The 23,067-nt window shown below is 49.0% G+C and overlaps 1 protein-coding gene across 4 annotated transcripts in view; it reads right to left on the reverse strand.

The window, feature by feature from the left end:
• The window catches only part of EPS15L1 (epidermal growth factor receptor pathway substrate 15 like 1), a 92,634-nt gene that overhangs the window by 54,131 nt on the left and 15,436 nt on the right, over positions 1-23,067 (reverse strand). For all 4 annotated transcript variants that reach the window (XM_077777056.1, XM_077777055.1, XM_077777054.1 and 1 more), the window contains exons 2-8: positions 13,557-13,598; positions 13,305-13,394; positions 12,822-12,869; positions 10,482-10,577; positions 9,753-9,815; positions 6,063-6,188; positions 2,054-2,113 (exon numbers count right to left, since the gene is read on the reverse strand). In XM_077777056.1, the coding sequence (XP_077633182.1) occupies positions 2,054-2,113; positions 6,063-6,188; positions 9,753-9,815; positions 10,482-10,577; positions 12,822-12,869; positions 13,305-13,394; positions 13,557-13,598 (525 nt within the window). The remainder of the gene's footprint in view (positions 1-2,053; positions 2,114-6,062; positions 6,189-9,752; positions 9,816-10,481; positions 10,578-12,821; positions 12,870-13,304; positions 13,395-13,556; positions 13,599-23,067) is intronic.

Below are 23,067 nucleotides of genomic sequence, written 5' to 3' on the forward strand. Positions count from 1 at the left end.
AAAAAAAAAAAAAAAAAAAAAATAAAAAAAAAAAAAGAACAGGATGATAGAAACACATAGAAAGTGCTCAGAGTGAAAAAGGCAAAGCAGAGATGATGGGGGAGGTGAGAAAAGACACAGCTAGTGCCGGTGAGTGTAAGGGGTCAGAGGGCACTGCTGGAGAAACATAATCTCCCTGGAAAATGGCTGAAATTGAATCTAAGTTTAAAATCTCAAAGGCTTTTACACACATTATTTTAGTAAGGAAATAATAAACCTCAATTCGTGTGTATGTTGCAAAATCACATTTTAGAAAGGTTTATGATTCCCAGAATGGAAGATGAAGTCTTAGGGATACTGTTGTATTTCATTGTTTTTCTATTACCAGGGAATTTCCAGGTAATTCACAGTTGGGTTTTGTTTTTTTGGTTTGATTGAACTCAACAGTTATTTATTAAAACACTATCTTTAACTACAAAAGGCAACCATTGTTCCTTTAAGGGAACAAGGTGAGTGAATAAATCCCCTGAATGGGAGAGCAAGGTCAAAGGCGTGAGGTGGAGGAAAGGGAGGAAGAAGAGGAGGATTAGAGCCCCACGTCGGGCTCTGTGCTGGCAGCTCAGAGCCTGGAGCCTGCTACGGATTCTGTGTCTCCCTCTCTCTCTGCCCCTCCCCTGCTTATGCTGTTTGTCTTTGCCTCTCAACAATAAATAAATGTTAAAAAAAATTTTTTTAGTTAAAAAAAAAAGATTAGAAACACAGAACAGAGGATACAGCCACAAGTCCACGTGGACACAAATCCCTCACCGCAGGAGGCTAACTAGGAAATGTGCAAGAAGTTGCCAGAATCAGAAACGCGTCTGGCAACCACCATCATCCCCACTGAATCTTGCAGACTCCCGGGAAGCCTCAAGAACTAGCGGGTGAGAGCGGAGGGGACTGGGGTGTCCAGTCTCCATGTGCAACCCACAAGAGACTGAGCGCACAGGAAGAGAGTAAGCTGGCAGGGAGCCTCCGCTCTGACCGCAAGCAAGGCTGACACCACATCAATGACCCAGGATAAGATGACACAGGTACCGTCGGTGGCACGTACCCCAAGGAAAACAAGCCATCCACCACGGAGGGGTCCTGCCCCACGCACACGCACGACCTGGACCATCATGAGGAAACGGCAGATGTCCCTAAGCTGAGGGACACTACAAACTTCTGGCCTGAGCTCTCCAGGACGCCCATGTGCCATTGAGACACAGACAGAGATGCCGCCCCAGCTCAGAGGGCACGAAAGAGACAGAGCTACGGGACATAACGCAGGAGGCTACAATTGCTGCAAAGGATGTTTCAGGAACAACTGGCAACATCTGAATAACATCCTTAGGTAATAAGTTAATGATATAAGAATATATGAAACAGGACGCGTAATAAATGCCACAATAAATTAGACAACACCAAGAATAGTTTCCCGATTTTGAACTGGACACTGATCACGTAGGAGAATTCCTTGGTTTAGGACATTCACACTGAGATATTCTGGGATGAAAAGGTGTGGTGTGTGCAGCTTACTCCAAGACGGCTCGAAGGAAGATTTCATGTATGTGTAAAATCTGAGGACATACGCACACAGGGCGAGAGAGTGACGAGGAGGGTAAAGCAATGTGGCAAAATAATAACACTGCAGAATCTGACTGGAGGGTGTTGAAAAGAATCCTCTGTATTACTGCCACTTTTCTTTAAATCCAGAGTACATCAAAATAAACACTTTTTAAAAATCAGAGATGAAGGGGCGCCTGGGTGGCTCAATCGGTTAAGCATCTGACTCTTGATCTTGGCTCAGGTCACGATCTCATGGTTCGTGGGTTTGAGCCCCACATTGGGCTCTGCTGCTGGCAGCACGGAGTCTGCTTGAGAACCTCTCTCTCCTTCTCTCCCTGCCCTTCCCCCACCCTAAAAAATAAACTTTAAATAAATAAATGTGTAAATAAATCACAGAGGGCAAAAAAAAAAAATCCAGAAACCCCACATGAGCTGTGTTTCCTTCCTCAGCAGAGTAGAAAAGAGAGTCACAGCAGGGGCCTACCACAGCAAACTCATCTCTGTCCAGGTGCCCATCCTTGTCGATGTCGCTGAGGTCCCAGACCTGCAAGGGAAACAGAGCAAGGCTTACTGGGGAGGTGGGCGGGCGCCAAGGGTCCCTGGGGAAGGAAGGAGGCATGTCTGCCAGAACTTAGATTCCGCGTGCTCAGTGCACACTGGAGTCAGACGAGGCAGCAATCAAGATGCACTGGAGGAAACCACCCCCCCGCCCCCACTCCGGCAGGTTCTCTGAAAAACCATCAGCTGATGAAGTACTGTCCGTTCCAAGATCCTTCCCTTGTATCATGCTCATTTTCTCTAACAAACGAGTGTAATTATAACCATGTCCACCCTGGTTTTCCCTTTATCGTCTTACGAGGAATTCTTAGAAAACATGGTTTGGTTTTGGCTTAAGTGTTGCTCTGAACACAAGCCCCCCACCCCCCATTCACAGTGTGCTTAGCCACAGGTGTGTGTTCGAGGTCTGCGGGGTCCCGTCTCCTCTCCCATTGGTGGATGGCGAGGCAGGTGCCACAGAGGATGCCCGCACCCTCAAGACGAGGTGGGTACAGGTTCCTATACCGGGTCAAAGCCATGTGCCAGATTTTCTAAACCACAATCAAAGCACTAGCTTCCTGACCCAAGTCAGCCTCACCCGAACCAGCAGCCTGCCCAACTCGGACAATGCGGGGCCTGGCCCCTGCACTCAGAGCAGAGCAGACTCCTGGGGCCCAAACGTGCTGTTTCACATGTGGTACCTCCTCAATCATGAGCGGTATCAGCCCAAGGACATTTCTCAGGTGCAGGTCCTCCTCCCCAGGGCTGCTGCTGTCCTGGGACTTGGGCCCCTCCAATCCTCCACAGAGCCCAGTCTCCAGTTGGCCTCTTTGCCTCCAGTCCTTTCCCCAGGGTCGTCATAGGAACTGTTCTAGAATGCACTCTGAGCCTGCCCCCTAGCCTGGCACATGGAGCCCCCTGTGCCCTACGCAGGTCTCTGCACCACAGCCCAGCTTCCCGGGACTCCACCTTGACCCCTAGGGGCCCCACACTGCTCACAATCCCTTCAAGCGTATGGATGCCCTTTCGGAGGCATTCTGCATCAGACCGACTGCTTTATGCCTCTGGTTTCAATTTAGGAAACAAGTTCAGGAAGAGTAATTTTTCCAAAGATATGGCACTTGCTCAGGGAACCGGGAGTAGAACGACAATCCCTGGCTCCACGGTGTCTCTCTGCCCAGGGCCCCTCCGCCTCAGCACCATGGACATCCGAGACCGCATCACCCTGTGTGGTGGGGCTGGCCCGGGCACCGCACGCGTGAGGGCTCTGGGGACCACCTAGGACCTCACTCCCATCTCCACCCACCTGACGCCAACAACACCTGCCCAAGGTGGGACAAGGACTACTATCTCCAGACATTGCTCAGCATCCCCCGGGGGCGGAACCGCCTCCCCAGCGGGCCTCTGCTTGTGCTGCCACGCACCCGGCCTTCACGGCCCATCGTTGGCAACCTATCTCTTTACACTGGAGAATACAACGCAGAAGTACCTACCCTAGGAAGCCTTCCCTGCCTGTCCCATACCACTCTGCTCTGGCACATCAGGCATCTCCCCTCCACCACTGTCCCCACCGGGCAGAATCACAATTACCAGGGAAGCAAGGGGTCACAGGGGGTCACCAGGGAAGAGTGAGGGCTCTGGGGACCACCTAGGACCTCATTCCCATCTCCATGAGACCCTGAGGGGCTTACTGATCACTCTGAAGTAGAAAATGAAAGTGACACCATTTTCATCTGGAAAATGGAAGTGACACCATCCTCAGCAGGGTGGCTGCAGGCACTGAAGGACTTCATCCGTGCAAAGTGTTCCAATGGGACCTGGCACGTATTAAGCCCTCAATAAATTACTCTTAGGATCTTAACCATTATTTATTTTGGATCTTAATCACTATTTATTTATTTGACCTTCTGGATTGTATCTAATTTCATCCCCATATTCCCAGTGCTCAGCATGAGGCCTGGTCTGGAGCAGATTCCAAAACTTCCTGAACGAGTGCATGGATGCACGGATGAATGAATATATGCATAGGTGCGTGGATACACAAGTGTACTGATCTGTGTACCATGGACAGATGGGGGCACAGATAAATGGGTGCATGAATACGGATGCAAACATGGATGGATGAATGCGGGGTTATGAATATGTGTGTGCATGGATGCGGGCACACGGGTGCATAAGGGGACGGGGGTGCGGAAGCGGGCACACGCGTGCACAGGGGGACGGGGCAGGGACACGGGCATGTGTGTACATGGATGAACGGGTGCACATAAAGCTGGTGTGTGGACACAAGGAGGGAAGGAGAGAGCAGCAGTGAGAAGTGACCTGGGCCCCGAGACCTGGAACCCGGGCAGCTGGCGGCAGAGCGCACCCTTCCTGGTCAAGCTCCCTTTCTAACGAAGCACATTTCACCTCAGTCAGTCTCTCTGTCTTGTTCGAGATTTGGCTCTACAACATGATTACCTCCAACATCAGGGGTTTTGCCAGGACTGCCAAATAAAGGCACACAATGTGCAGAAATGGGTCACCCCATCCTGCTGCAATTAAAAGTCAGGCCTTGGAAAAACTACAGATGATCAGCCAGAGTCCCCATCACAGGGCTCCACTGAAACCATGCCATGGCCAAGAGGGAAGAAAAGGATTTTAGAGACTCCTTTCTTAGTGGCCTTTTTTTTTAAAAATTTACTTTGAAAGAGAGCGAGAGAGTGGGGAAGAACAGAGAGAGGGAGAGAACTCCCAAGCAGGCTCCACACTGTCAGTGCAGAACCTGATGCAGGGCCCGAACTCACAAACCCTGAGATCATGACCTGAGCCAAAATCCAGAGTCAGACACTCAACCGACAGAGACACCGAGGGGTCCCTTAGCGGCCTTCTTTCAAAATGAACTATTAAGGTGGGCTCTCCCTGGGTCCTACCAAGTCAGGCCAGTGTCCACAGAAGTCATAATAAACAGAAACGTTATCAGGTGAATCCAACTGGACAGGAATTTGCACCTTTCTCAAAGGTTCTACCAAATGTCATGAGCTAGACCCACAGGTGTGGCCTGGAGTAGCAAGGACCATGCTCAGCCGCCTGCTCTGGGCCTGTGCCCACGGCATCGTCACAATCCAATCCAGACAGATGACAACATCCCTCCCTTCTCAGTCCAGAGTGAGGGACTCAATACACACAGCCCTGTGGAACTGGGGTTTGCGCAGAGTAAGCACACGGGGCCACGATGCAAGCCTCACTGGAGGGAAAACAGTCTGGAACAGAAAGCTGTATCTAAAAAAAATGTACATTTGATAGAAACAAAGCTGAGGGCTTTATTTTTTTTTAAGCAAATGCATAAAATTTTCTCTAAACTTGCAGCAGAATTTAAAGTAACTTCATCTGAGCACCTGGATGGCTCAGTCGGCTAAGTACCTGACTTTGGCTCAGGCAGGTCATGATCTTACAGTTCGTGAGTTCAAGCCTTGTATCAGGTGAGCTCGAGCCTTGCTTCAGGTGATCAAGAGCCCCACTTTGGGTGAGCCCCACTTCTCTCTCTCTGTCTGCTCCTCACTTGTGTCCTCTTTCTCAAAAAAATTTAAAAAATAGTATTTATCTTAAGTTCTCAGGCAGAAAAAAAGTAATTTTAAATAGAAAAGAATTATAGACAGACACTCCCACACTTCTCCCCAGAAGCACAGAGATGGGGAGATCCCAGGTTTGGGTTCAAATCTCACCTCTGCCCACCTCTGGGCCTTGGGCAGCAAGATCACTTCTGACGCTGCCTCCCCACGTGTGCAATGGGTCCACACCAGCATCGTCCCCCAGGCTGGGGAGGCCCTAAGCCAGCCCGGCTGTAATAAGTTCTCCATCCACATGGGCTCTTGCAAAGTGCCCAGCTGTGTGTAAAGCCTCACGTGTGTGCGCGGGAAGCAAGCCTGGGGCCGACGGAATTCGGGAGCACCGCAGGGTGTGAGAGAACCACTTACCCGGCCCAGGACATCTAGAGGCAGCTTTGAGTTCATGAGGACCGGCTTGACTTTGTCTCCAGAAAGCAAACCGTTGACGGGTAAGAGGCTTTCAAAAATCCCATCAAACTTGGCTTTTTCTTCCACCTAATTGGAAAGAAAGTGTGCCTGCGTGAGAATCCAAGAGGGGCTCGGACCCAATACTGGAGAACATGTCGCCTAAAGGCACAGGACAGCCTCATGGCAATTCGGAGCAGACTTCTGCCCTGAAGGGACAGCTCCCGGGCAACTACGACACCCGGTGGCCAAGGTCAACAGGGAGACAGGGACTGGCCTGGGGTCTCACTCTCCACCACAGGGGCTGCTGGGAAGACAGGAATCTCCCCCCCCCTCCCCCAGGAGCACACGAGGGTGAGACAGACAAAGGCCTGAATGGTGTTCCCTCTTTAAGACAATGAAATCTGGGCACCAGCCTACAGATCTGAAAGAGCTCAAGAACCAAATATAAAAATAAGCCAAAGACTAGAGGAGTCACCGCTCCTCCTCTTCCTGTGAGCGGCCTCAGGTGATCTCTGAAAATGGTTCGCTATTCACTTGACCTGGAAAACCAACAAAATCATGCAAATCAAGAGGTTCAAATCTTCGCATTCACTTTAAGAACACACACAAAACTGCCCAGGTTATCAAGGGTATGCACAGCCAGGAAGCCACCAAGTATCTGAAAGGTGTAACTTTGCAGAAGCAATGCGTGTCGTCCCAACGCTCCGATGGTGGAGCCAGTAAGTACATCCAGGCCAAACAGCGAGGCCAGACACAGGGTCAGCGACCCGGAAAGGGTGCTGAGTTTTTACTGCACCCACTTAAAAATGCAGAGTGATGCTGAACGTAAGGGTTTGGATGGAGATTCTCTGGTCATTGAGCACATCCAGTGAACAAAGCCTCCAAGATGCAGTGTAGAACCCACACAGCTCGTGGTTGGACTAACCCATACATGAGCTCTCCCGGCCACAGTGAGATGGTCCTCACTGAAAAAGAGCAGACTGTGCCTAAACCAGAAGAGGAAGCTGCACAGAAGAAAAAGACATCCCAGAAGAAACTGAAGAAACAAAAGCTTATGGCCCGGGAGGAAATTCTGCATAAAATACATGCACATAAAAGTAAAGAAAGAGAGAAAGAGAGAAAGAGAGAAAGAGAGAAAGAGAGAAAGAGAGAAAGAGAGAAAGAAAGAAAGAAAGAAAGAGAAAGAAAGGAAAACAAAAGAAAACAAAACAAAAAAGAAAAGAAAAAACAAAGACTTAAGGGGGTTCCTGGGTGGCTCAGTCTGAGTGTCCCACTTTGGCTCAGGTCACAATCTCACAGTTTGTGAGTTCAAGCCCTGCATTGGGCTCTGTGCTGACAGCTCAGGGCCTGGACCCTGCTTTGGGTTCTGTATGTCCCTCTCTCTCTCTCTCTGGCCCTCCCCAACTTGTTTGCTCACTTGCGCTCTCTCTCAAAAATACACATTAAAAAACAAAAAAGACTTAAGCAACCAATCACCAAAATCAACTTTAAGCAGAGGAAGTCCTCTCACAGTAAAGAAAACAATTATAAACATGGCTCCTGAACGGAGCGACGTGGGTAGGACTCGCAAGCACAGAGCGGAAGCTACCGAGTCCACTGTGAAATATGAACCGTGGGCCAAACATCCAAGGGGCCATCAGTGAGGAAGGGCCGGGCAGGGCCCCAAAACCTGCCCTCCTCTGGAAGTAAAGCCCACGGCCACTGGCCCCAGGGGATGGCACAGCCCTCAGCACCCACTCTGCCCACGAGCCAGGGCTGCTGGGCCCACTAAGAAAACACCCTCAAGGGGCACCTGGAGGGCTCAGTTGGCTAAGCATCTGACTTCAGCTCAGGTCATGATCTTGTGTTTTGTGGGTTCAAGTCCCACATACGGCTCTGCGCAGTCAGCAAGGAGCCCTCTTTGGATCCTCTCTCTCCCTCTGTCTCTGGCCCTCCCCTGCTTGCTCACGCTCTCTCGTTCTCTCTCAGAAGACAAGGCCAGACCCCCAACAAGAGTCTGGCAGCAGGAGAGTGGACAACCAGAAGGCAATGTATCCACATGACGGACTGTTACTCAGCCTCAAAAACAAAGGAGAGTTTGACCCAGGCGATAGCATGGACGAACCGTGAGGCATCTCGATGACTGGGACAGAAGCCATCACACAAAGGGCAAGTGCCGTGTCATCCCACTTATGCGAGGCCCCTGGAGGAGTCAGAGACTCCTGGCGCCAGGCGCTGGCCCGGGGAGAAGGCTTAGTGTTTCATGGGGACAGAGTTTTAGTGTGGGGCAATGAGAAAGTTCTAGAGATGGCCGGTGCGGATGGATGGACAGCAGTGTGAACGCACCTAATGCTACTGAACTATACTCTTAAAAACAGTCCAGATGGTAAACCTTATGTTACGTATATCTTACCACAATCAAAAAGAAAGAAAGAGAAAACAGAAATGAGGGCACAGTCGATTCCGTACGCACGAGGCCCCGTGTCGCCCGAGGGTCTGGAGGGCTGCCCGCCGGCTCACGGCTTCCAGAAGCCCAGTACTCTCCTAACACAAATGACACTTGTCACCTCGGGTTTGTCCGTCCATGTTTCTCTGACCGAAACTTGAACAGTCTATCCCATCACGGCACCACTCCTGCCTCGCGGCTTCTTGGGCGCCCGCCCTTCCCGTGAGGCCGCAGCGCAGCCCTGCCAGGAAGGGACGGTCACAGTTCAAGGCACAGGGTCTCCCCGGCACTGTTTTCCACAACAAAGCAGCTCTTCTCCAAAGTAGGTGCCAAGCACCTGGACTACAGAGCAGGGACTCCTCTGGTACCGTGACTGCGGTCAGCACAGTGCTCCTTGCTCACGGCGGTGACTTCACAACCCCTGGTCACTTGAGGCCCCTTCCTGCTCTGTCCCTGCTCCACTCTCCCCTGCCCAAACTCTTCCAAGGAGGGAACAGAAAAACTATATGAAAACAGGACAAATGTACTTGAGGCGGGGGGGTGGGGTGTCTTGATTAATAGCTAAACTGTTATTAATGTCAGTATTTAAGCCAAAGAAAAATGAGGAAATGTGACAGTCCCCTTACAACGAGTGAGGAGTGAGGGGGCCTCAGTACGTGGACCGTGTCCAGGCCCCACACATGTCCTTCAGGACTAACTCTATACCAATTACACGATACCACTCGTGTCCTTCTTTGCTGCTTCTAGAAAGACATGGAGCATGGAGGCGGTCCCCATATGCTGAGAGAAGCTTGTTAAAGAGCCATGAGAACATCAGAGAGGAAAGGAGAACATGCAAACTGGCTAGAAAGAAGAGAGAGAGCTCCAAAGACATCTTAGAGGTCTTCACACTTGCCAAGTTCTCACAATGGCCTCTTCTATCCTGATTAACCAACCCAGGCAGCAAAAACCACAGAACATGGCCGAGAAATGCAAAATCTAACTGTAAAATCCTAAGAATCCATCGCCGGAAACTCAGCTAACTGCCTTAGCAGGGCAATGCCCAAAATGGTCATGGCCATTTCAAGAGATTTTCATCTGAGAAAGTGTTTTGGTCCAATTCTGGGGCAAACTCACTCTGAAACAGAACAGATACAACCGTCCCCTGCAATGTTTTGAACATCGGAAATGGCTGAAACAACGGCTCGTGAAGGAGAGCTGAGGGGCGCTGACCAGGGCTCACTTACCCTCACAGCCCAATGGGCCTCTGCGGACGGCGGCGTGACCATCAAGGGGCTGCTGGTGTCGTGCTGTAAAGGAAGAGAAACGCTCACTGGTGGCTGGCCCAGAATTAAACTACAGAGGACTTGATGTGTTAGTGACTACGCATTCCAAGTGCTTTCAAAATGAGGAAAGACCTCAAGAAGTTAAACCCAGAATTACTGTACATCCCAGCAATGGTACTGTGAGGTACAGACCCGAGAGCTGAAAACGGGTGTGCAAATGCAGGAACACAAATTACTATGTCCACCAACAGCTGAAAAAATAAACCAAAGGGGCTGGACCGTACAAATGCAACGTGATTCAGCCGTGACAAGGAACGGAGCACGACACACGCTACAACACGGACAAACCCTTAAAGAAGCGACACCAGTGGGCTCCACAGCGTGCCCGGAGCACGTAAATCCACAGAGACAGAAAGATGAATGGCTGCCAGGGACTGGGGGAGAGGGAGCCAGTGAATGATTACGTAGTGGGAAAGGGCTTCCTTTCACGGGGATGAAAACGTTCCACATCTAGAAAGAGGTGCTTGGCTGTACAATACTGTGAATGCGCCACATGTCACTAAGTTGTTCATTTTAAAATGGTGAATTTTAAGTTACGTGAATTTCGCCTTGATTAAAAAAAGAGACAGAAAACATGGATTGACAGCTGATATTAGAAGAGCGTGAACTTGAAGGACTTTTGACACTTACGAATTTAGGCGGCGGCATGTTCAAACTCAGATTGCTCAGGGTAACTTCATGGCCGCTCTGTGCACAGGCCACTAGTCTCAGTGCAACATAGAAACCCTGCAAATCCAAAAAAGGGGGAGGTGTAAACCCCACCCGGCTGGCGGTGACAGGGGGTGAGTTGTGTGCAGCTGGGGGCTTCAAGGGAGAAGGATCTCATGTGACTCCAACACTAACGACTGAACATGTAAAAGTCACTTAGAGCACTGAGCTGAACTGGTCTCACCCTGGGGGCGCTGTTTAAATGAATAGGCGCCAGGGGCGCCTGGGGGGCTCAGTCGGTTAAGCACCGCACTTTGGCTCAGGTCATGATTTTGCAGTTTGTGGGTTCAGGTCTCGCATCAGGCTCTGTGCTGACAGCTCAGAGCCTAGAGCCTGCTTCGGATTCTGTGTCTCCCTCTCTCTCTGCCCCTCCCCCACTCACGATCTGTCTCTGTCTCTCAAAAATAAATAAATATTAAAAAAAATTTAAAAAATAAATGAATGAATATGCCCAAGTGGACTGAGTCCATTACATTCTGAACACTGCAAAATTTCAAATAAATGTATTTTTTATACCTTTATTAATTTTTAAGTAAACCCTATGACCAACGTGGGGCTTGAACTCACGGCCCCGAGATCAAGAGTCACATGCTCTACACACTGAGCCAGCCAGGTGCCCCTCAGATAAATGCATTTTAAGCACTAATGAGTCCCAACATTTAGGAAAATGTGAGCTTAGAGAAGTAGCAGGGTTTAAGATTATAAATAAATGATGATTCAAATATGTGTTGATTTTTTAAAAATGGTTTGAAATAGACACGGTTATTTGGGAATTAATGCTCAAGATGCGCCGTGATCCCCTTGGCCTTGCTGAACATAGCATCTCCCNCCCCCCCCCCACCCCACGCAGGGACAAAGGGCCTGAAGTAGGCCCTCTGGGACCTTAACTCCTCCTCACCCTCCTAACCCCAGACCGGAACGGGCCATGCCACTGGCTTAGTGGACTCACGCAGCACAACCGCCTAATTTCTTTTAATTGATCAAACAGCCTAAGAACATGAACTGTCTTAAAAGCTCTAAACAGCATTATGGTCTTTAAAACTTCTTCAGAGATAAACACTAGCTCAGCCTTCCTCAGACCGATGTCTACAGAACACCCGAGTAGAGCATACGGGAAAAGGAATGTAAAAAAGTTTGCAGGAACTGCATTAGACAAAGCTAACAGGCTTCTTGTCCACATGGACCCTCAGAATCTTTTAACACGCAGATGTACGGTGTGAAAGGGAAGAAGGGCTGATGGTGCTTCCCCAATGACCACGGACATCAGGAAGGACATCCCTTGGGATGTCCCTTTAGGGAAAGACTGAACTAACTTAAAACAGGATCATTTAAAATCATTTGTTAGCAGGGCGCCTGGGTGGCTCAGTCAGTTGAGCGTCCGACTTCAGCTCAGGTCATGATCTCATGGTTCGTGGATTCGAGCCCCGTATCGGGCTCTGTGCTGACAACTAGCTCAGAGCCTGGAGCCTGCTTCGGATTCTGTGTCTTCTTCTGTCTCTGACCCTCCCCTGCTCACGCTGTCTCTCTCTCTCTCTCTCTCAGAAATAAAAACATTAAAAAGTAAAATAAAAAATAAAAATAAATAAATGAAATTGTTTCTTAGATACTGTAAATTTCCACTGACAGAATAACAAAACTATGATGGAGAAGGAGCCAGTGGCGGCCACGGACTAGGGTGTGGGTGCCGCGGTACAGCACGAGAGAGACTTCTGGGGGATGGGCAGTCCTGTGTCCCAACCACGGCGGTGATTACATGCGTCTATGCACGTGGTGCAATGACACAGAACTATACGCGTCAGAAAAACCCCGAAAAACACACATAAGACCGGTCGGCCCTGAGTAAGGCCCCCAGTTCAGCACCGCGCTGGGTCTGAGTAGCAGGCCCTGGGGACGTAAGCAGCTCTCCCAGCGGGGAACTGAGGAAGGATACACCAGAACCCCCTGAACTAGACCGGAACTATTTTTGCAACTTCCCCGGGTCTTAATTTATTTCAAAACAATGTTCTGAAAACATTTGCATCACCTGCAAACACACAAAATCTTAAAAGATACACTAACCATGAAAAGACGGCTTCAAGTGTTCAAAAGACCTTTATTTCAGAATGAAACCTTCCCACTTTAATGGCCTGAACGAGCACACTCGCTAAGTCTAGTAATACTTGTCAGCAGCGATAACAAGGAAGGAAGGAAGTGCAGAGGCGACCCAGCCTGTGGGGCCCAGGCCCAAGCCCCTCCACTTGCTCTGTGTATATGTGTAAATACCTGTTTGTCCAAGAACCCTTTACCTTCTGGGTCGGCCAAGTCCCATATCTGTGGAAACACAAAGATGTTCATGAGTGTGATTGCCGACCACTGCCCATTTACTCACAGAACAGGAGCGCCCGCTGCCACACACGGGCCTTATGTGTAGGCAGGAGCGGCCACCCCTGGGCTGGGGGTGAGGAGGCAAATTTGGGACGGGTGGATGACCTGCCCCCCGCAGACACACAGCTGGCCAGTGGCAGAGCCTGGAGAACGCTCAGGTCCGCTCGGCAACAAACCCACCATCAATCCACCAGCTGTCAAGATCCCCGAAGCACTTGGGCCTCCTGTCTGCGGCCTGAGCAGTAAGGGGACTACCCACCAGTCACAGTCTGAGAGGCCCACCGTGGCCGGCCCGCTCCCCAGGAAGCGCATCTCCTTCACCTGCCGGGGGGAACCCCCAGGGCGGCCTCAGGACAGAAGCCACGATCGGTGTTCACGTACCTTCCCGAGGATGATGTCCGAGAGCCCCGACTTCTTCAGAAAAAGCGCAGCTTCGCTGGCCCCAATGCGCCCTGTGTACGCCGGGTCTACCTGGGATGTGGGAGCGACTGGTGAGACGCGGCTGCAGTGAGTGACAGCGCACGGGTAACAGGAGGACAGAAAGGGACGAGGCCACGCGGGGCTCCCACTCAGGACGGCGCCTGCTGAGACGCACCCTCTCTCATTCGATCCCCAGACACCAGGGAAACTTACCTGCTTGTAGTAAGATTCGTATAATGGGTTTCCGGTGGGAATCTGTAAACAAAACCACAGACACTGGTCAACAGTGGACGTGCCCCGCCCTAAGGAAGTGCTATCCCCTCAAAGCGGCACTGCTAAAATGTACAACGGTGAAAATCAAACCATACACGCTTTAAACGTCCTCTCTACACAGACCGCACTTGGTTTTAGACATAGATCTCATACTTACTCGGTTTGGGAAGCGGAAACGCTGCCGCTCTCACAAGTCCTAATTCCTACACGAACAACGTGGCACTCAGGAAGCAGCGGCATCTGAACTGACTTCCAGTCACCAAATGAAGGGACCTCAACGTGTCCAGGAGCTCGGAGGGAAGAAGACGCCCAAGCCTCTGGACTGTTCTCTGGTTCCGGAACCAGAATAGGAGTTTCTGCGTGTCATCACGAATCAGCAGACACGCAAGCTTCAGACCGGTTTCCCTGCCCCAGATCTGGTCCCCGCCCATCCCGCCCTCCACCAGCCACCAAGGGGTGCACACGGACTGGCCAGTGACTGCTCCTACTGCGCCGGCAGGAAGTACAAAGTCTTCAGCTCAGCACAGAATACATTCCACGTTCCAGCCATCAGATCCCCAAGAAGTCACCATTTAGAGAAGGTAACCCTACAGTCTGAGGCCACGTCTGGATCTGGCCTGGTTGGCAGCCAAGCCCTCACACCGCACTGCGCATCCACAGCCTCTCTTCCGGAGCCCGGCGAGCCATCCCCCGGGGAGGTGTCAGTCAGGGAGGAATGAAGCAGCCACTAAAATGTCAGCTCTAGGGACACCTGGGTGGCTCCATCAGTTAAGCATCCAACTTCAGCTCAGGTCATGATCTCCGCGGTTCATGGGTTAGAGCCCGGCATTGAGCTCTGTGCTGACAGCTTAGAGCCTGGAGCCTGTTTCAGATTCTGTCTGTCTCTCTGCCCCTCCCCCACTCACGCTCTAGCTCTCTCTCAAAAATAAACATTAAAATGTCAACTGTGTTTTACCACGAGAGGGGAAAACAGCAGTACACAAGCCTGCCGTCGATTGAGTAAACAAAGTAAAGAATATACAATTAATTATGCTGAATCACACAGAACAGGCATGTAAACTGCTAAAGAAAGATGGGAAAAGTGAGTACTGAATGAGAGGTGGGATTACTGTTTATTTTTAAAAAATTTTTAAGTTTATTTTTATTTATTTTGAGAGAGCGAGCGAGCATGAGTGGGAGTGGGGCAGAGAGAGAGGGAGAGAGGAATCCCAAGTAGGCTCCAAGCTATCAGCAAGGAGCACGATGCGGAGATTGATCCCACGAACCACAAGATCATGACCTGAGCCAAAATCCAGTGTCGGTCGCTTAACCCACTGAGCCCCCCGGGTGCCCCTACAGTGTTCATTTTAAAGTCTGTGAATGCTGTCATATGATTTTTCATAATGAATAAAACCGGGGCCAGTGGGTTCCTTTCAGTTATAGTCACTGGATTTGAAGCAGCCCAACACGTGCATACCGCCACAGCACAGAGTCAGTCAGTTAAAAATAATGTCGAGACAGGGTGCCTGGGGTCTCAGTCTGTTAAGCGTCCAACTTCAGCTCAGGTCATGGCCTTGAGGTTTGTGAGTTCGAGCTCCTTGTCAGATCCTGTGCAGACAGCTCAGAGCCTGGAGCCTGCTTGGGATTCTGTGTCTCCCTCTCTCTCTCCCTGCCCCTCCCCCGCTGGCATATTTTCTCTCTCTCTCTCTCAAATAAATAAACATTGAAAAAAATTACAAGTAATGCCGAGATTACAGTCAGCTCCTCTGGAGGATCCCAACACCTGCAAGTGTATGAAAAAGCCAAAGTACAGAGAACACCAAGACAGGATGGAAATAGAAGGAAAAGAGCATGAAGATCTGAAGGGGGAGAGAGGAAAGTCAAAACAGAGAAAAAGGGAAATCCTGAAAACGCAGAGAAACTAAATGCAGAGCCACGTGAAAAGGCAGGCAGGCTGGGGAAGAAGGAGCCATGGCTTGAGAAGGAAAGGGAGACACCACCAGCGAGAAGGATCAAGAAGTAAGTACGTGGCTTCAGCCGCCCCCTGCCTGGCGCACTTGCCCTACACTGTCACCGGGGGAGTGTCACCCTCAGCTCCCAGGGACTTTGAGGCAGTGTCCGCCACCACACCCCGCGTGACCTCATCTCCTCAGAGGAGGTAAGGCCGGCAGGGGAAGCACAGTCAGCCAGGCTGTTTGTCAAGGTGGCAGTGGCTGGGTCCTGACAGCACATCCGATGCCTCTGGTTCACGGGAAGGGAATGCACAGGCCCCAGGGGCCCCCGCCTTGATGGTGAAGATCCCCTTCCCGCCAGTAATCAGAGTCTGAAATACATTTCCAGAGGGATATTTTTTTTCTTTAAGATCTCATGGTAGCCAAGAAAGACGTTCCCAACTACTATAACCCCCCAGTGACAAAAGTTACGGTATTTGGGGCATACAGTTAGCAGCTCCTCCAAACTTCCCAAACACTTCTGAGCTCCTGGATCTACAAGCAAAACAAACAAACAAACAAAAAACCCCCACAAAAAACAAAAACACAAGACCCTGAACAGTCTGGAAAAGCCTCTGAAGCACCAGACCCAAATCTCCAACTGTCTGTGCTCTGGGCTCATCCCCCAGGCACTCTATGGCCCGGTACGAACCCCACATAATCCAGGTGACGGAAAACCACCGGAGAAGCCTCAACTATTCCTCTCTGGGGAAGTCAATTCAGGTAAGCTGGGACAAAGACCGCAAGTAGAGGTTTCAGTCTGACTGCTCACACTTCGGCTACTGCAAAAGCAGAAGGGGAGAAAGAAGGGAAACCGCCAGGTCTGACTGGCACTTCCTCTCACCACACTGCCTCGCCCCGGGGATGCTGGAGCCAGGTCCACACGCTGCCCGCCGTGCTCCTGGGGCCCCTGCTGTGGGCGAACACCACGAACCTCCCGACGGCAGGCAGTCTATGCGGCCGGCTCCTGGGCAGAGACCCCACGGCAGCCCACTCGCCGGTGCAGCGGCCCCCAGAGGGCGTGGTACCGCTGCTGGGGCAGAGCGCCAGGAGTGGACACCCGCACCGTTCACTCCTGCCTGACGCCAAACAAAGCCTGGGGCACAGGCAGAACAGGGGGCTGGGGCTTGCAGCGTAAGAGGCTGCAGAGAGCTGGGCAAGGGTCCTGGAAACAGAAGCAGGACACGGCCAGCCTGGGACGGCGATCTCCTTCGCCAACTCACTCTGCTAAGAGGCCATCTTCAACTCACGGCGACTGCATCATTGATGAGGTTCACTCAGAACTCTGATTTTGACCTTTCAGTTGCTTGTCATATTGTAAAATACACAGAGATGACATGAAAAGTTCCTGTGGCCTCTTCGCTCTCTCCTCCATCCCAGATGCAATTTATCATTCATCCCAGCGGAGATGATAGGGAGGGGAGCGTACTAAGAACGAGCTCACACCCTGCTGTGGGGTGGGGGCTTTAAAACACCACAGTTCACAGAAGCACATGCAGTTTTAAGGCTGGGGAAAAGCAGCTTGACACAAAGCTGAGCCACTTTGGGGGGGAAATCTTCCGAAGATCGGGGTTCCAGCCACTCCTAAAACTTCCAGGATTGAATCCACCCAGTTTGGAGCCCTGCTTTTGTCCACAGACAGGACCCTTCCTAAATCTTTATGCCTGGAACCAGAATTCCCAGTCTTCCAGGAAAGGATGTGCTCTCATGCAAAACAAAGCAAACAATCGCCAGCCTTGCTCATTTCAAAATGGCAAAATTTTTTTAATGTTCTTTATTTATTTTTGAGAGAGAGACAGCATGAGCATGGAAGAGGCAGAGAGAAAGGGACACAGAATCCAAGCAGGCTCCAGGCTCTGAGCTGTCAGCGCAGAGCCCAATGTAGGGCTCAAATCCAGGAACTGTGAGACCATGACCTGAGCCGAAGTCAGATGTTTAACCAACTGAGCCACTGAGGCGCCCCTCAAGATGGCAATTTTTAAAGGAAGCTAGTTTTTGTTTTAGGACTTTTAAGTTTTCTTTTTTTTTTTTAATTTATTTATTTTTGAGAGCGAGTGAGCACACATGAGCCTGGCAAGGACGGAGAGAGGGAGAAAGACAGAGAACCCCAAGCAGGCTCTGCAATCAGCATAGAGTCTTGAATTCACAAACCGTGAGACCATGACCTGAGCCAAAATCAAGACTCAGATGTTTAACAGACTGAGCCACTCAAGTGCCCTTGTTTTAGAAATTTTAGAAAAAGGTTTAATTCCTTGCACTAATAAATGGAGGGTCACATTTATGAAGCACTCACTGATTTCCATCCAGTACTTCATTCAATCCTCCAACAACACTCTGGCACAGGTACCCAATGTACAGGTCATCAGACTGAGGTTACCTTGTCCTGGGTCACAGAGCCAATGAGTGACAGAGCCAAGCAGAGGAACACCCAGGTCATGTGGCCTTAACCTACTTTGCACGCTGCAAAAATAGCCCAGGCAGCTGGGTACTGGAGCACAGCATAGTCACCCATGCATGGTAGCCTGAGAAAATGCACACTCGTGATTACGTGATTGTGCATTTTATTCCACTGAAGAGGTCAGAATGCCAAGACTCAAGTCAAGTATATAAACTGACTTGAAAACCAGCGCAGCCTGTCATTGATTTCCCCAAGAAAGCCAAGACCTCATCATGGCTATACATTTCTTTCTTATTCTACTGTCATATATCTTTTTTTAAATTCCAGTGCAGTTAGCATACAGTGTTTTGTTACTTTCAGGTGTACGATATAGTAATTCAACAGTTCCATATACTACTCAGTGCTCAAGATCACTGTAGTCATTAAATTTTTTTAAAAATGTTTATTTATTTTTGAGAGAGACAGAGTATGAGCAGAGGAGAGGCAGAGAAAGGAGACACAGGAGCTGAAGCAGGCTCTGGACGCTAAGCTGTCAGCACAGAGGCCAAGGCAGGGCTCGAACTCACGAGCCACGAGATCGTGACTTGAGCCGAAGTGGGATGCTTAACTGACTGAGCCACCCAGGTGCCCCAAGATAACTATATTCTTTAATCCCCATCGCCTATTTCCCCCATTCCCCCCCNTGTAGTTAAGAGTCTTAGGTCGGGTGGCATCTGGGTGGCTCAGTCTGTTAAGTGTCTGACTCTTGATTTCAGCTCAGGTCATGATGTCACAGTCATGAGCTGGAGTCCCATGTTGGGATCTGCACTGGGTGTGGAGCCTGCTTAAGATTTTCTCCCTCTGCCCCTCTCCTCTGCTTGCACTCTCCCTCTTAAAAAAAAAAAAAAAAAAAAAAAAGTTGGGGCATTTGGGTGGCTCAGTTGGTTAAGCCTCTGACTCTTGACTTCAAGTCAGGTCATAATCTCACAGTTCATGAGTTCGAGCCTCACATTGGGCTCTGCCCTGACAGCGTGGAACCTGCTTGAGATTCTCTCTCTCCCTCTCACCCCTCCCCACTCACGTGCACTCTCTCTTTCTCTCAAAATAAATAAATAAATAAAACTTTAAAAAGAAATAATTTTAATTAAAAAAATTTTTCTATTTGTCTCTTTCCATTGTTCATTTGTTTTGTTTCTTGAATTCCACATGTGAGTGAGATCATACAGTATTTGTCTTTCTCTGGCTGGCTTATTTCACTTAGCATAATACTTTCTAGCTTCATCCACGTCATTGCAAATGGCAAGATTTCATTCTTTTTTATGGATGAATAACATATACCACATCTTCTTTATCCATTCATCAATCAATGGACACTTGGGCTGCTTCCATAGTTTGGCCATCGTAATAATGCTTCAGTAAACATACGGGTGCATATATCTCTTCAAATTAGTGTTTTTATACTCTTTGGGTAGATATCTAGTACGATAGCTCTATTTTACATTTTTTGAGGAACTTCCATACTGTTTTCCACAGGGGCTGCCCCAGTCTGCATTCCCACCAACAGTGCACAAGTGTTCCCCTTTCTCCACATCCTCGCCAACATTTGTTGTTTCTTGTGTTTTTGATTTTAGTCATTCTGACTGACAGATGTGAGGTGATAGCTCATCGTGGTTTTGATCTGCATTTCCCTGATGATGAGTGATGCTGGAAGAACAAATATTGTTAAAATGTCTGTATGACCCAAAGCAATCTATAGATTTAATGGAATCCCTATCAAAACCCCAACAGCACTCTTCATAGAACTTGGACAAACAATCCTAAAATTTCATGGAACCACAAAAGACCCTGAAGAGCCAAAGCAATCTTGAAAAAAAAAAAAAAAAAGCTGGGGGTGTCATAATTCTAGACTTCAAGTTATATTACAGAACTATTCTCCTCAAAACAGTATGGTACCACAACAAAAAAAAACCCATAGATAAATCAACGGAAAAAGAATAGGAGACCCAGAAATAAACCCACAGTTATATGGTCAATTAATCTTTCACAAGGCAGGAAGGAATATCCAACGGGAAAAAGCCAGCATCTTCATGAAAGGTGCTGGAGAAACTAGACAGCACCATGCAAAAGAATGAAATTAAATCACATTCTTGCACCATACACAAAAATAAACTCAAAATGGATTAAAGACCTACATGTGAGACCAGAAACCATAAAGATCCTAGGAGAGAACACAGAGAACACAGTAATCTCTCTGACAATGGTTGTAGCAATGTCCTTCTAGATAGGTCTCCTGAGGCCAGGGAAACAAAAGCAAAAATAAACTATTGGGAGTAGGTCAAAATAAAAGGCTTCCACAAGGCAAAGGGAACCACCTATAAAACTAAAAGACAACCTACTGAATATTTGCAAATGACATACCCAATAAAGGGTTAGTAGTCAAAATATAAAAAGAACAGATACAACTCAACACCAGAAAACACACACACACACACACACATACACACATACACATACACACACACACACACACCCCCCCCAAATAATCTAATTAAAAATGGGTGGAAGACAGGAACAGACATTTCCCTAAAGACATCCAGATGGCCAAAGCACATGAAAAGATGCTCAACATCACTCACCACCAGGGAAATGCAAATGGTTGTGTTTTTCAACCAAGTTGCCAAGTTTTGCAGGAATTAGGCATGTAACACAAAAGACATCCCGGTCTGAGTTTCTACTTGGAAAATCAGATGCCGATGCAAAAATGGAACCCAGGGCTCACTTAATAATCCTTGCATTTCTGTCTTCCAGCTGGCATTAGCTGCCCCTCTTGCTTACAAAGTCATCATCTGGGCTACGTGCACAGCCATATTCTGCAGCTGAGGAAACTGGGATTTAGCTCAGCACCATTCAAAAAACATCAGAAAACACTGAGGCATCTCTCACCACCCAGGAATGACCAGCTTCCTCCAGCCGCCCCATCAGAGGTATCTAAACCAGAGCTAGGTAAGCACTGCTAACAGAAGGAAGACGCTGATGTGAGAAAGAGCTTTTATAAATCATAAAGAAAAAGATACTTTCATTTAAAAATCAGCAAAGTCAAAGACAAAGGCGACTCAAAAAGAAAAGATGCAGCAAAGCTGTGGGAAACGTTCAATTTCCGTATTTCACAAGAGAGTGACGGGCCAGTGCCTGCTGTCACCCTGGCAGAGTCAGAGAGAGGCTGTGCACGGGGTCAGCAAAGGGGGGACAAGCATCCTGGGCCCTGCCGGCGGGGAGGATAACCAGCTGGCTTTTCTGGAGGGCAGTGTGCAACTCCTCATACCCCTGACAGGCAGGTTTAACTTGATTCCTACCAAACCCCAGTAAGATGTTTTGGTAGATAAAAAGATTATTCTAAAATGTATAAAGACAGGCAAAGGAACCAAAATGCCTAAACAGTTCTGAAAAAGAAAAAGAAAGTGGAAGGAACCAGTCTACCTGATTTCAAGTCTCACTATGAGGCTGCGGTAACCGAGGCAGCATGGCAATGACATAGGGGGAGACACACAGGGCCAGGGAACAGAGCAGAGAGCCCAGAAAGAGGCCCGCGCCGGTGCACCCAGCCGAGGCCCAACAACAGTGCAGAGCCATCCAGGAAAAGGAAAGAGGCCTGCTCCACATACGGTGCCGAAGCAGCTAGACATCCAGTGGAAGAAAAAGGGCCTCGGGGCACCTGAGTGGCTCAGCTGGTCAAGTGTCCAACTCTTGGTTTCAGCTCAGGTCATGATCTCGTGATTTCATGAGTTCGAGCCCTGTGTCGGGCTCTGTGCTGGCACCACAGAGCCTGCTTAGGATTCTCTCTTTCTCCCTCTCTCTCTGCCCCTCCACTACTCGCATTGTCTTTGCCTCTCTCAAAATAAACTTTAAAAGAAGAAAAGGGGCACCTGGGTAGCTCAGTCAGTTAAGCGTCCGACTTTGGCTCAGGCCATGATCTCATGGTTCATGCGTTCAAGCGTCGGGCTCTGTGCTGACAGCTCAGAGCCTGGAGCCTGCTTCGGATTCTGTATCTCCCTCTTTCTCTGACCCTCCCCCACTTGCACTCTGACTCTCAAAAATAAATAAATGTTAAAAGAAAAAGAAAAGAAATAAAAGAGAAGAAAATGAGCCTCAACCAAAAGCTCACACTAGATTCCTACAAAAATTAACTCCAAATGGAACAGTGGCTTAAACAGAAAACCGTAACACTTTTGGGAAAAAAACACAGGAAAAAACATTCAGGATCAAGGGCTGGGCAAAGAGTTCTTACACTTGATACCAACAGCCTGACTCATAAAGGAAAAATTGATAAAACTGGACCTCTTCAAAATTAAAAATGTTTGCCCTGTGAAAGACCCTGGGAAGAGAAGGATAAGCCAAGCCACAGAAATATTCGCACACCGCAAAGCTGACAAAGGATTAGCATCTAGAATACATAAAGAACTCTCAAAATTCAATGGCAAAAAAAGCAAACGATCAAATGAGAACAGAGGCATGAGACATTTCACCCAAGAGAATGTACAGATGCCTAGTAAGCCTATGAAAAGACGGTCGGCATATGGGGGTCATCAGGGAAATGCATATGGAGATGCCACACACACCAATCACAATGGCAAATGTAACCATGACCCCAGTGAGCATGTGGAGAAACTGGATCACTCTCACATTACTGGTAGGACTGTAAAAAGGTACGGCTACTCTGGAAAACAGTTTAGCAGTTTTCTTTTTTTATTTATTTTAAAAAATATTTTTAACGTTTTTATTTATTATTGAGAGACAGAGACAGAGCATGAGCAGGGGAGGGGCAGAGAGAGGGGGAGACACAGAATCTGAAGGAAGCTCCAGGCTCTGAGCTGTCAGCACAGAGCCTGATGCGGGGCTTGAACTCAAGAACTGCAAGATCATGACCTGAGCCGAACACTTAACCCATTGAGCCATCCAGGCGCCCCTATTTTTTTTAACTCACATCCAAGGTAGTTAGCATATAGTGCAGTAGATTCATCCCCCATGTGTAACACCAAGTGCTCGTCCCAAAAGTGTCTTCTTCCCTAATGGCCCTGCCATTTGGCCCCTCCCCCCCCCCCCCCCC

Source organism: Crocuta crocuta, unplaced genomic scaffold (assembly GCF_008692635.1).
Source record: "Crocuta crocuta isolate KB4526 unplaced genomic scaffold, BGI_CrCroc_1.0 scaffold77, whole genome shotgun sequence".
NCBI lineage: Eukaryota > Metazoa > Chordata > Mammalia > Carnivora > Hyaenidae > Crocuta > Crocuta crocuta.